Source organism: Salmo trutta, unplaced genomic scaffold (assembly GCF_901001165.1).
Source record: "Salmo trutta unplaced genomic scaffold, fSalTru1.1, whole genome shotgun sequence".
NCBI classification, from domain to species: Eukaryota; Metazoa; Chordata; class Actinopteri; order Salmoniformes; family Salmonidae; genus Salmo; species Salmo trutta.
The window spans coordinates 7,501-22,004 of record NW_021822222.1 but is presented as its reverse complement, the minus strand read 5'-3'; the positions used below and the strand labels follow the sequence as shown (position 1 = coordinate 22,004).

At 43.6% G+C, this 14,504-nt stretch overlaps 2 protein-coding genes across 2 annotated transcripts in view; one reads left to right on the top strand and one right to left on the bottom strand.

Annotated features, from left to right (window-relative positions):
• Positions 1 to 4,275: 4,275 nt before the first annotated feature.
• Positions 4,276 to 6,783, bottom strand: LOC115181168 (tRNA methyltransferase 10 homolog C). Its single transcript, XM_029743202.1, has one exon. The coding sequence runs from the start codon at positions 6,456 to 6,458 to the stop codon at positions 4,554 to 4,556; it is 1,905 nt and encodes a 634-aa protein (XP_029599062.1). The 5' UTR covers positions 6,459 to 6,783; the 3' UTR covers positions 4,276 to 4,553.
• A 2,078-nt stretch (positions 6,784 to 8,861) lies between these two features.
• The window catches only part of LOC115181146 (progesterone-induced-blocking factor 1-like), a gene marked incomplete at its 3' end in the record, with an annotated part of 10,475 nt that continues 4,832 nt past the window's right edge, over positions 8,862 to 14,504 (top strand). Inside the window, exons 1-4 of the mRNA XM_029743177.1 lie at positions 8,862 to 9,314; positions 10,281 to 10,545; positions 12,271 to 12,371; positions 13,639 to 13,837. Of these exons, the coding sequence (XP_029599037.1) occupies positions 10,288 to 10,545; positions 12,271 to 12,371; positions 13,639 to 13,837 (558 nt within the window). The remainder of the gene's footprint in view (positions 9,315 to 10,280; positions 10,546 to 12,270; positions 12,372 to 13,638; positions 13,838 to 14,504) is intronic.

Below are 14,504 nucleotides of genomic sequence, written 5' to 3'. Positions count from 1 at the left end.
TACTAATTAGTAAGGAACTGCCCTCACCTGGTTGTCTAGGTTACTAATTAGTAAGGAACTGCCCTCACCTGGTTGTCTAGGTTACTAATTAGTAAGGAACTGCCCTCACCTGGTTGTCTAGGTTACTAATTAGTAAGGAACTGCCCTCACCTGGTTGTCTAGATTACTAATGAGTAAGGAACTGCCCTCACCTGGTTGTCTAGGTTACTAATTAGTAAGGAACTGCCCTCACCTGGTTGTCTAGGTTACTAATTAGTAAGGAACTCCCCTCACCTGGTTGTCTAGGTCACTAATTAGTAAGGAACTGCCCTCACCTGGTTGTCTAGGTTACTAATTAGTAAGGAACTCCCCTCACCTGGTTGTCTAGGTTACTAATTAGTAAGGAACTCCCCTCACCTGGTTGTTTAACTCTTTGAGAGAGGTTACACCAGACCTGACATTAGACGGTCATTCATAAGGGAGGGAGATGAGGAAAGGAAACATTTTAAGACTGTTGGGACTAGCTTTTAGCTAACCACTAGGCTACCTGCTGGTTACTGGCCCAACGCTCTAACCACTAGGCTACCTGCTGGTTACTGGCCCAAAGCTCTAACCACTAGGCTACCTGCTGGTTACTGGCCCAACGCTCTAACCACTAGGCTACCTGCTGGTTACTGGCCCAACGCTCTAACCACTAGGCTACCTGCTGGTTACTGGCCCAACGCTCTAACCACTAGGCTACCTGCTGGTTACTGGCCCAACGCTCTAACCACTAGGCTACCTGCTGGTTACTGACCCAACGCTCTAACCACTAGGCTACCTGCTGGTTACTGGCCCAACTCTCTAACCACTAGGCTACCTGCTGGTTACTGGCCCAACACTCTAACCACTAGGTTACCTGCTGGTTACTGGCCCAACGCTCCAACCACTAGGCTACCTGCTGGTTACTGGCCCAACGCTCTAACCACTAGGCTACCTGCTGGTTACTGGCCCAACGCTCTAACCACTAGGTTACCTGCTGGTTACTGGCCCAACGCTCTAACCGCTAGGCTACCTGCCTCCTCTACACTCTAACCACTAGGCTACCTGCCTCCTCTACACTCTAACCACTAGGCTACCTGCCGCCTCTACACTCTAACCACTAGGCTACCTGCCGCCTCTACACTCTAACCACTAGGCTACCTGCCGCCTCTACGCTCTAACCACTAGGCTACCTGCCTCCTCTACGCTCTAACCACTAGGCTACCTGCCTCCTCTACGCTCTAACCACTAGGCTACCTGCCTCCTCTACGCTCTAACCACTAGGCTACCTGCCGCCTCTACGCTCTAACCACTAGGCTACCTGCCGCCTCTACGCTCTAACCACTAGGCTACCTGCCTCCTCTACGCTCTAACCACTAGGCTACCTGCCGCCTCTACGCTCTAACCACTAGGCTCCCTGCCTCCTCTACGCTCTAACCACTAGACTACCTGCCTCCTCTACACTCTAACCACTAGGCTACCTGCCTCCTCTACACTCTAACCACTAGGCTACCTGCCGCCTCTACGCTCTAACCACTAGGCTCCCTGCCTCCTCTACGCTCTAACCACTAGGCTACCTGCCTCCTCTACACTCTAACCACTAGGCTCCCTGCCTCCTCTACGCTCTAACCACTAGGCTACCTGCCGCCTCTACGCTCTAACCACTAGGCTCCCTGCCTCCCCAGCAGTATGATTGATTCACCATCAGGTTTTCATTCTGAGTGTTATATTTATTGAATTGATCTGATGATAATCCCTGTATCATCTCTAAGGTTCCTCAGACGAGCAGCGAATTTCAAACACTGATTCATCCGCAAAGACCAGGGAGGTTTTCCAATGACTTGTAAAGAAGGGCACCTATTGGTAGATGGGTAAAAATGGAATATCCCTTTGAGCATGGTGAAGTTATTAATTACACTTTGGATGGTGTATCAATACACCCAGTCACTACAAAGATACAGACGTCCTTCCTAACTCAGTTGCCGGAGAGGAAGGAAACCACTCTGGGATTTCACCATGAGGCCAATGGTGACTTATTAAAACAGTTACAGAGTTTAATGGCTGTGATGGGAGAAAACTGAGGATGGATCAACAGCATTGTAGTTACTCCACAATACTAACCTAAATGACAGAGGGAAAAGAAGGAAGGCTGTACAGAATAACAAACATTCCAAAACATGCATCCTGTTTGCAAACAAGGCACTAAAGTAATACTTTAAAAAATGTGGAAAAAAAATTAACTTTTTGTCCTGAATACAAAGTGTTATGTTTAGGGCAAATCCAATGCAACACATTACCAAGTACCACTCTCCATATTTTCAAGCATAGTGGTGGCTGCATCATGTTATGGGTATGCTTGTAATCGTTAAGGACTGGGGAGTTTTTCAGGATAAAAAAATAAACGGACTGGAGCCAATCACAGGAAGAATCCTAGAGGAAAACCTGGTTCAGTCTGCTTTCCACCAGACACTGGGAGATGAATTCACCTTTCATCAGGACAATAAACCTGAAACACAAGGACAAATATACACTGGAGTTACTTACCAAGAAGACAGTGAATGTTCCTGAGTGGTCTAGTTACAGTTTTGACTTAAATCGACTTTAAAATCTATAGAAAGATCTAAAAATGGTTGTCTAGCAATGATGAACAACCAATTTGACAGAGCTTGAATGATTTAGAAAATAATAATGGGCAAAATGTTGCACAATCCAGGCGTAGAAAGATCTTAGAGACTTACTCGGAAAGACTCGCAGCTTTAGTCGCTGCCAAAGATGCTTCTACAAAGTATTGACCATTAAGGTATTGACCGAACATGTTTTCACTTTGTCATTATGGGGTATCGTGTGTAGATGGGTGAGAATTATTCACGCTCTGGCAAATTGGTTGTTGATCCCATTGCTAAACGGCCATTTTTAGGTCTTTCCATAGATGTTCAAGTAGATTTTAAGTTTAAACTATCTAGGCCACTCACTAACATCCACTGTCTTGGCCACAACTCTTAAGTGTAGATTTGACCTTGTGTTTTAGGTGTGAATACATGATATATTTATGCTATTTCATTTTCAACACATTTGCTAAAATTTCTAAACACATTTTCACTGTCATTATAGAGTATTGTGTGTAGATGGGTGAGAGAAAAAAATATAAATTGAATCCATTTTGAATTCAGGTCAAAGGGTATGAATACTGTCCTTTCTGAAGGCACTGTATCTTCCCAATTTAGAGACTGAAAACATTTCACTTTTAAAGAAAACGTGTAATTAGATGAAAGAAAATAAGATTAATGTTTTTTTTTTGTGCAAAAGGTTGTTGTTGACCATTTTTCTCTTTGTAAAGATTTTTCTAAATTCTTTCATGTCAGAGACCAGAATTAAAGATTTGTTAAATCTATTTCCTGTTTAGTGAGAATCTATCCATCATAACGCTTGAATACAGGATAAATGGAAGTTAAACTGGAGAAAATGGTTTTTAACTTAAAACTAGACAATATAATGACATTAACATTTTTGTGGTTAAATATAATGAACAAAAATATATAAATGCAAACAATTTCAAAGATTTTACTGAGTTACAGTTTATAAGGAAATCAGTCAATTGAAATAAATTCATTAGGGCCCTGGATTTCACATGACTGGGCAGGTCCGCAAGCCATGGGTGGGCATGGGTGGGCCCACTCCACTGGGGAGCCAGGCCCAACCAATCAGAAAGTTTTTCCCCACAAAATGGCTTTATTACAGACAGAAATACTCCTCAGCAACCCCCCCCCACCCCACCTACCGCGAAGAAGTCGGATGTGGAGGTCCTGGGCTAGCGTAGTTACATGTGGTCTGCGGTTCTGAGGCCGGTTGGACGCATGGAGGGAGCGATGTTGGAGGCAGTTTACGATAGAGAAATTAACATTAAAATATCTGGCGACAGCTCTGGTGGACATTCCTGCAGTCAGCATGCCAACTGCACACTCCCTCAGGCCACTTTAATAAAATGTGCAGTTTTGTCACACAACTCAATGCCACAGGTGTCTCAAGTTTTGAGGGAGAGTGCAGTTGGCATGCTGACTGCAGGAATGTCCACCCGGAGCTGTTGCCAAAGTGGCCTTTTATTGTCCCCCTGCACGAGGTGCACCTGTGTAACAATCATGCTGTTTAATCAGCTTCTTGATATGCCACATCTGTCAGGTGGATGGATTATCTTGACGAATAAGAAATGCTCACTAACAGGGATGTAAACAAATTTGTGCAAAGATTTGAGAGAAATAAGCTTTTTGTACATGTGGAAAATGTTCTGTATCTTTTTATTTCAGCTCATAAAACATGGAACAAACGCTTCACATGTTGCGTTTTATATGTATTTTTTCAGTTGTACATTGACACAAAGTATCAATACGCCAAAGATTCCTTAACAATCAACAGTCTCACTGAGTTGCTTATGAAAATGTTTAATGTTCAAGGCATTTAGAAGTGCTTTTTCATCAGTTCATCTCTGAATCCATTAACACAACATGGTGAAACGGAAGCACATTCAGAGGAGAAATGTCTGGTTACTCTTCCTCTCGTCATTTCTTCCCGCTCTTGGCTGTACTGTTCCGATCCTCCATCTTGCTTTTTAGTGAGGTCCGTACCGTGGTGGTGGTCTGCGTGTTCTGCCTGTTCTCTGAATCCCCTGTCGGTCCTGCTTCCTTACTGACTGTTAACCTGTCTCTGCTACTGAATACACTGTCCTTATGTCTCCTCTCCTCCGTACTATCTCCGTCCCTGTCTCCTTCTCTGTCCCTGTCTCCTTCTCTGTCCCTGTCTCTGCTACTGAATACACTGTCCTTATGTCTGTTAGTGGATCCTCTCTCTCTGACCACACCATTCATCTGTCTCTGTCTCCACTCCTCCATAGCATCTCTGTCTCTTTCTCTGTCCCCAGTCCTGATTGCTTGGTCTCTGTCCCCAGTCCTGATTGCTCTGTCTCTGTCTCCTTCTCTGTCTCCTCTGTCCCCAGTCCTGATTGATCTATCACTGTCCCCACTCTTCAATACACTGTCTCTCCTACTAAATGCCCTCTCTCTGTCCCCACTTGTGAATGTTCTATCACAGTCTCTGTCCCCAGCCCTGAACCCTGTGTTTCCTCTGGTTCTGCCACTAAAAAATCTCCTGTCCTTATCTGATCCTCTGTCTCTGTCCTGCTGGGGTTTCTCCTGGTAGAATCCATCATGTTTCCTCTTGGGTACGTGCTCCAGCGCCTCCTTCCACCTCCCTCTCTCCTTCAGCGTCAGCAGAATGCGTACCATCTGATCCAGGGTCAGGTTCTTGGCCCCCGTCTCCCATTGGAGGAAGTCATCCAGCGGCAGACGAGCCGTGTTCAGCTTCAGACGCTTGGCGTTGGCCAAGGAGAGCCCTGATTGGATGGAGCGGTCCACCATGGAGCCTACGATGTAGACCTTAGAGTTGTCGAAGGTACGGAGGACGTTAGGGGAGTCAGCCGTCAGGTAGACCAGGTCGTCCCGGGGGAACAGGTCCACGTGACGTCGCTCCGTGGAGGTGACGAGGAGACGCTCCCAGGCCTCGGCGCCGTACCGTTTAACCAGCTCCCTGCGGTAGCCGCCGTCCGGCTGCAAGTTACAGAAGTGCAGGTGGAAGGGGTCCGCTGCTCGTCTGTTCCACCCCTCCACCTCCATCAGCTGGGACACAGTGTTCTCCACCTCCCGACGAGTCATCTGCTGTTCGTAGGACATATCAAACACCAGTGGCTGTCCGAACACCATGGCCTGGGCCGACCTCCAGCCCAGCAGCTTATCCAGGGAACGACCCCAAAACTGGAGCAGAAAGGTGTTCCTAAGTTCTCCCTCCTCTTCTCCTCTCAGACCACCAGGCCTGATCCTATCGTCCTCCTGAATCCTCTCACTCCTCTCTGCCTTCCTCTTCTCCTGCTTCTGCTTGTGGCTTTTCTTGTGGCCCTCCTTGACGGCCAGGTATTTCAGGTACTTCTTCTTGGAGGATTTGGTTTGTAGCTCCGCCAGGATCCCCAGCTCTTCGTCAGTCATGGTCTCTGGCACCAGCTTCCCAGCCTGACGCCACATCACTACCAGCTCTCTGGTGGCCTCCAGTGGTGAGATCTCCTCCTGCCCTGTTACACCTCCAGCAGCAGCACCACCACCACCTCCCTCCTCACCTCCCAGTTTCTCCTCCTCCTCCACCCCGGGGACCTGCAACCTCATCACAGACTTCCATATGTCCAGGTCCAGTTTCTCTTCAGTCTGATCTGCTTTAGACTGAGGGAGGGGTACATCTTTTCTTAGCGTGGCCCCAGAATAGAGAGGCCGGCTTGTGGGTGCAGAATGGTGGGGTGGGAGAAGGCAGGTGATCGGTAGATGTTTATTTGCGACAGTAGATACCAGCGGGAGACGCCGCCGCAACTCGTTCAAAAGCGGTGTGGTGAGAAACCTCATAATTTCAATGGTTTGATGATACATACATATGGAGTCAAGATGTTGACACTCACGGCGTTTATATTAAAGTCCCTGAACAGGCCATCAGGAGAGGAGGAAATACCGTTCGACGTGCAGACAAGATAGGAAGCGTTTGTTGTTCCGTAATCACGAAAAATAAATTATACAAACTGTAATTAAGGTCCACTCTCAACAAGGACAGAATGAATCATATAATCCAGGTAGTATTCCATTGAATGTCTTATATTTGTGTCAGTCTGAATTCAATTTTACATCCGTGCTTATCGAAAAATGCTGAAAGGTCACGTTGAAAACGTGTGCAACGCCATTATGGAGTCGTGCTGATGCAAGTGCAAAACATATTTGTTCCGGGATTAATGTCTCTGGGCATAACAATTTGTACAGAAGACCGTCTCACGTTTCACCAATCATACAAAAATATGTTATTTTCCTACGTCAATACATAGTAAACAACGTTAAATGCAAGAGAGAATTTGGAACCGGAAATGACCCTAAACTACCAACTGAGTTTAAAGTTCACCTGAGTCCGACTCAATGGTTCGTATATACACTAGATGACTAATAGGGGGCGCTGTGTTGAAGCCACCGTGCCTCCATCTTGGCACTCCCCCACCGTTGTAAAACATTTTTTTATTATTATTATTTTTAATTTTTTAATTTAATTTAATTTTTTTTCATTAACAGTAACATTTTAAAACATATAAACATAACTGTCAGAGGTATTCCACAAAGAAATTATAAAAAAATTATAATAATAAATAAAACTAATCCACATTACATCATTTCAAATACAGACATGTAGCAAATATTTTTGTTTAAACATTTTGTTTTGTATATGTTTCCGTTGTAAAACATGTTTTGGAATCTATTGAAAGGGAGCTCCAAAAAAAAACGCTAAAAAACCCATTGCGCGTCTATTATCAGAATGCTAACAAAATTAGCACAATTAATAGCGAATTTCCATGGAGGCTGCTAGCTAAATATTCGACATTCGTTTTTTTGCCACGTTTATTCTATTACAGACACCTTAATGCATACTTTTAAATTATATTGTGTGAGCAAAACATAAAATAAATAAAAAAAATATAAAAACATTTTCCTTTAAGTATAATTGTTTTAGATTACAAATGTTATTGTCCCCACTAGAACAAGAAAATACTTAAATACATGTACTTTTGTCCTTGAAACATTTAAAGCTGCAATATATACATTTTTGGAATACCCCACCAAATTCACATAGAAATGCGTGTTATAGATCTGTCATTCTCATTGAAAGCAAGTCTAAGAATCAGTAGATGTGTCCTATGTGTGCTATTTCTATGCTTCCTGTAAGTTTTGTTTTTGTGTCCTTTACTTTAGGTTTTGTACACCAGCTTCAAACAGCTGAAAATAAAAAATTTGCTTATGGAAAATATATTTCACAGCGGTTTAGATGCTACAATGATTCTCTACACTATGACTCGCTTGTTTTGTCACATAAACTGAAATGAGGCAAACTATTCTAATGTTAACAACTAGGAAATGGTGGAGCGATTTCTGCATAGTGCATATTTAATTGAAATACTGTAGAATTACATTCATTCCAATGGAAGACTGCGCCTACTGGGGAGTGGCAATATGGCCGACCAGTGGCTTCAAAGCCTCTCAATGGCCAATACGCAGAATCATCAATCCCATGGTTTAAATACATCTAGGGTTTATATACATCGCGTGGTTTTTAAATTTTTTTAAATTGTATTCACAGGAATGTCCCTGTATTGATATGTAATATTGGTATTATCGCTGCAATAATAATAATACAAAAATAATACAAATTTGTGTATGTGACCAATAATATGTCATTTGATTTGAAAGAGCGGCATATGCCTGATTTGTGGAACCTGTTTTCCGAAATATCCAAAATTATGGCAAAAGCATTGGGCAAAGTCAAATCAGTGATGAGAAGTGGGTTAGTTCTGATTTCTTGTGTTTCTGAGGAACAGAATAAATGTCTGTTGGACATCAAACAAGCTGATGAATATAATGTAGGACACCTGTCTAGGGAGGACACCTGTCTAGGGAGGACACCTGTCTAGGGAGGACACCTTATCTAGGGAGGACACCTTATCTAGGGAGGACACCTGTCTAGGGAGGACACCTGTCTAGGGAGGTCACCTTATCTAGGGAGGACACCTGTCTAGGGAGGACACCTGTCTAGGGAGGTCACCTTATCTAGGGAGGACACCTTATCTAGGGGGTCATTTCTGGGGTCTCATAGGATTTTTTTGTGCTTTATTTAAGGGAATTCCAGGAGTGATCGACGTAGAATGAATCATAAGGTTAATGGCAAGAAGGAGAAGAGTTAGTCTGTTCTAGTGTTGTTTTTTTTGGGACGTGGAGTCTCTCAGCTGGGACGTCTGTACTGTTAGAGCTTCTGTAGAAAGGCCTTTTACAATGTTCCTTCTGTCAAATGTCTGGACATGGAAGAAGTGTCTGCAGACGGGAGAAGCTGAGATGTGGGATGTGTGGGGAAACACCACTATGTATGAGATGCTAAATGTCTAGTAGAAGAGAATAGACAAGGAGCAACATGTTGCCACTGTGGTGGGGAGCATGAAGACGCAATCATTGGACTTCCCGATGTAGGGTGAAAGAGACTGAGGTTGCTAAAATCAGGGCAGTTCAGAGTCTCCTATGCAGAGGCTATCAAAAGGGGGTTGTAAGAGTGAGTATGTTTGAAGGTCCGGCGGTATTGCAGAACGGTATGCTTACGTTGGAGCCTTCACCACAGACTGAGAATCAACAGCAGGACCCAGAAATCCTTCATGTGAAGAAAGTCATTTATAGCATTGGTGATAAATGGAACTGCACAAGTTGAAAGTAAGTCAAGAAAGATCGATATCATTGTTTATGTACCTGAACTATTTCTGGGATTAAAATATGTTTACATTATTATTATTATTTTATTTTTTAGTGGTTAAAGTTTTTGTTTTCACCCCATCCAGTAGGTGGTGGCAATACACCATTTTTGGACGTAGTCCGCCAATAAAACCTCAAAGAAAACCGTGCTGCCTTCCCCCTGACTTTCTCTCCCCGCTTGACCACCTCCCTCAGATGACCACTCAAGCCATGAATTTTCTATTAACTGTCAATCTCATTAATGTCTTGTTTTGTTTCTTTAAAGCGCTTTGAGATTCTTTATGTAATAAATAGCGCTATAACAGGTGAATAAATTATTATTAAATGTTGCTGTTTCCGGCGGACATTTTATGTGGTTGCAAAAGCTCTACGTGCCTCCGATGTCACTTCCGTTTGTTTGTTGTGATCCGCTAGTGGCGGTTGCTATGCGGCTCGGAGCGGGACCGTTGAAATTAGGAAAACAGCGACCACCAAAACATTTAGGGTTGTTTTCGCGAATATAAGTAGTAGTAAATGCTAAAAAACAATTTAATTTATGGATATGACAAAAAACGAATAATTTGTTACGGAATTAGCCAGCTAGCTAGGAAGCTACCTGTTGAACAGTGAACTTTTCCAACAGTTCGACGTTAGCTAACTATAACTAGGTAACTACTAGTACTGTACACTAGCTAACGGTTAATGTAACCACAGACAAAGAGCTAGTTACCAGTTAATATGTCGTGCAACAGTCGACGTCGTTAGCTAGCTAGTACAATCATGTAACTAGCTAACTAACACCTTAATGTCCTTGAACTCTTGAGTTCGCTAATCCTTCTTAAACCTTCGGTAATACTAAAGTTATATGCTAGTAGTTAGCTGACAAAAGCAGATAGCTACCTCGCTTTTGTCAAACAAGTAGTGAACTATTTTTATTTTTAAATCTAGCTTCAAAATGCCTCCGAAGAAGCAGAAAAACCCATCGGTGAACATCTCCAGCTCGCTAGAGGAGTCGGAAGAGTTGAGTTTGGAGACCACGGTGCCCACGGAAGACATCTCGTCTTCAGACGAACGAGACCGCACCGGGACCCAGAAAGTCACCCGACAGCTCATCGAGAGGAAGGAGCTCCTGCACAACCTTCAGCTGTTGAAAATAGAGATGTCGCAGAAAAATCTCATCATAGATAACATGAAAGTGGACCACTTGACAAAGGTAAGTTAATTAGCTAGGATCTTATTTATGTTATCTTTAACTCTGCATTGTTTGGGAAATGACCTGTAAGTAAGCATTTCACTGTTACTCTACACTTGTTGTCTATGAAGAATGTGACATAAAAAAACCCATCTGTCCTGCTTTAGATTTACTCTTGACAGTTGTAATAGTAGAATGCACAAGGTGACATGTCTAAATTGGGTAGTGCATCATCAGGTCCTCTTGTCATGTCATTACAGACCATAGAGAGATATTTATAACTTGTCAGTCATTACAGACCATAGAGAGATATTTATAACTTGTCATTACATTACAGACCATAGAGAGATATTTATAACTTGTCAGTCATTACAGACCATAGAGAGATATTTATAACTTGTCAGTCATTACAGACCATAGAGAGATATTTATAACTTGTCATTACATTACAGACCATAGAGAGATATTTATAACTTGTCATTACATTACAGACCACAGAGAGATATTTATAACTTGTCATTACATTACAGACCACAGAGAGATATTTATAACTTGTCATTACATTACAGACCATAGAGAGATATTTATAACTTGTCATTACAGACCATAGAGAGATATTTATAACTTGTCAGTCATTACAGACCATAGAGAGATATTTATAACTTGTCATTACATTACAGACCATAGAGAGATATTTATAACTTGTCATTACATTACAGACCACAGAGAGATATTTATAACTTGTCATTACATTACAGACCACAGAGAGATATTTATAACTTGTCATTACATTACAGACCATAGAGAGATATTTATAACTTGTCATTACAGACCATAGAGAGATATTTATAACTTGTCAGTCATTACAGACCATAGAGAGATATTTATAACTTGTCATTACATACCATAGAGAGATATTTATAACTTGTCATTACAGACCATAGAGAGATATTTATAACTTGTCAGAAATGTCCAGATCAACTAGCCCCATGTCAGCTAAAGTTAAAAAAACATTTACTCATAAAGTGTTAAAAACAAATCAAAATATATTTTAGATTCTTCAAAGTAGCCACCCTTTTCCTTGATGACAGCTTTGCACACTCTTGGCATTCTCTCAACCAGCTTCACCTGGAATTATTTTTCCAACAGTCTTGCTGAGTACTTGTTGGCTGCCTTTTCTTCCCCCCTCCCATCTATCTCTGACCACCATCCAGTCCCATCCTTCAGCTCCCCTCAACCCCTCCCATCTATCTCTGACCACCATCCAGTCCCATCCTTCAGCTCCATCCAGTCCCATCCTTCAGCTCCATCCAGTTCCATCCTTCAGCTCCACTCAACCCCTCCCATCTATCTCCTGAACACCGTCCAGTTTGGATTTCTATTTGCCGTATATTTTTTTAACTGTGTTGTTTCACAAAAGTTGTGAACCTATATACATTTTACAGACCCAGGATAATTTCCAATTAGTTATCTTGTTGTTTTTTCTGTCCTACTCTTTTAGCTCCAACCACAACCTGTCCTTTCAACATGAATTTCACATGGTATTGTAGTTAATCAGGTAGAAACTGCTAAAGGAGGCCAAAAACATGCTGCCATTTTAGATTTATTCAGGTTATATACCAGATATCACCAGAATGGTGTTTGTCCTGTCCGGCTGAAGTAGTGCACTATAATAGGGAAGATAATAAAGGGCCATTCGGGACACGCTGATGTATCACACTACTTGTTCTGTGCTCTCTTCCCTAGACGGAGGAGCTGGAGGAGAGGCTGAATGTTGCCCTGTACCAGAAACAAGTCCTGGCTCTGAGACTGGACAGCCAGCTACAACTCTCCCAGGATGAGAGCAGGTAGGAATAGATCTGAGACCTTGACTAACAGGTCCTGGCTCTGAGACTGGACAGCTCCAACTCACCCAGGATGAGAGCAGGTAGGAACAGAGCTGAGACCTTGACTAACAGGTCCTGGCTCTGAGACTGGACAGCTCCAACTCACCCAGGATGAGAGCAGGTAGGAACAGAGCTGAGACCTTAACTAATAAGTCCTGGCTCTGAGACTGGACAGCCAGCTACAACTCACCCAGGATGAGAGCAGGTAGGAACAGAGCTGAGACCTTGACTAACAGATCCTGGCTCTGAGACTGGACAGCCAGCTACAACTCACCCAGGATGAGAGCAGGTAGGAATAGATCTGAGACCTTGACTAACAAGTCCTGGCTCTGAGACTGGACAGCCAGCTACAACTCACCCAGGATGAGAGCAGGTAGGAATAGATCTGAGACCTTGACTAACAGGTCCTGGCTCTGAGACTGGACAGCTCCAACTCACCCAGGATGAGAGGAGGTAGGAACAGAGCTGAGACCTTGACTAACAAGTCCTGGCTCTGAGACTGGACAGCTCCAACTCACCCAGGATGAGAGGAGGTAGGAATAGAGCTGAGACCTTGACTAACAAGTCCTGGCTCTGAGACTGGACAGCTCCAACTCACCCAGGATGAGAGGAGGTAGGAACAGAGCTGAGACCTTGACTAACAAGTCATGGCTCTGAGACTGGACAGCTCCAACTCACCCAGGATGAGAGGAGGTAGGAATAGAGCTGAGACCTTGACTAACAAGTCCTGGCTCTGAGACTGGACAGCTCCAACTCACCCAGGATGAGAGGAGGTAGGAACAGAGCTGAGACCTTGACTAACAAGACCTGGCTCTGAGACTGGACAGCCAGCTACAACTCACCCAGGATGAGAGCAGGTAGGAACAGAGCTGAGACCTTGACTAACAGGTCCTGGCTCTGAGACTGGACAGCTCCAACTCACCCAGGATGAGAGCAGGTAGGAACAGAGCTGAGACCTTGACTAACAAGTCCTGGCTCTGAGACTGGACAGCTCCAACTCACCCAGGATGAGAGGAGGTAGGAACAGAGCTGAGACCTTGACTTACCTTTAGCCATAATAATATGTCTGATACAGAGTCTCTCTGATCAGTCGTAGAGGTCAACACACGATCACCTTGCTGAACCCAGACTCTACAGGATTGGAAGATGTTCCTCTGAGCAGGCATGGAAAGGAAGCTCTCCTTGATATTTGCCTCGAGTCAGTGTTAGTTCTCTGTCTGTCCTGTAGGAAGCAGCAGGCTCTGAGGAAGCAGGAGATGGATGTGATCCTACTGAGACAGAAGCAGCTGGAGGAGACCAACAGACAGCTGTGTGACAAGGCAGGAGACCTGAGACGCAGCTTCAGGGACCTGGAGCTCACTGAGGACAAATACAAGGAGCTTCGAGATATCCCCGAGGAGAGACTGTCTATCACTGAATACGTAGCGGTGAGAACTGGGGACAGATCGGGTTAATGCAGTGTGTTAATGCAGTGTGTCAATGCAGTGTGTGGTGTTAATGCAGTGTGTTGTGTTAATGCAGTGTGTTAATGCAGTGTGTTAATGCAGTGTGTGGTGTTAATGCAGTGTGTGGTGTTAATGCAGTGTGTTAATGCAGTGTGTTGTGTTAATGCAATGTGTGGTGTTAATGCAGTGTGTTAATGCAGTGTGTTGTGTTAATGCAATGTGTGGTGTTAATGCAGTGTGTTGATGCAGTGTGTTAATGCAGTGTGTTGTGTTAATGCAATGTGTGGTGTTAATGCAGTGTGTTAATGCAGTGTGTGGTGTTAATGCAGTGTGTGGTGTTAATGCAGTGTGTGGTGTTAATGCAGTGTGTTGTGTTAATGCAGTGTGTGGTGTTAATGCAGTGTGTTGTGTTAATGCAGTGGGTTAATGCAGTGTGTGGTGTTAATGCAGTGTGTGGTGTTAATGCAGTGTGTGGTGTTAATGCAGTGTGTTAATGCAGTGTGTTGTGTTTATGCAGTGTGTTAATGCAGTGTGTGGTGTTAATGCAGTGTGTTAATGCAGTGTGTTGTGTTTATGCAGTGTGTTAATGCAGTGTGTGGTGTTAATGCAGTGTGTGGTGTTAATGCAGTGTGTTGTGTTAATGCAGTGT

What these genes read in the sequence shown, in the direction of transcription:
- LOC115181168 (XM_029743202.1), bottom strand. Translation starts at nt 6,458, where the DNA reads ATGTATCATCAAACCATTGAAATTATGAGGTTTCTCACCACACCGCTT.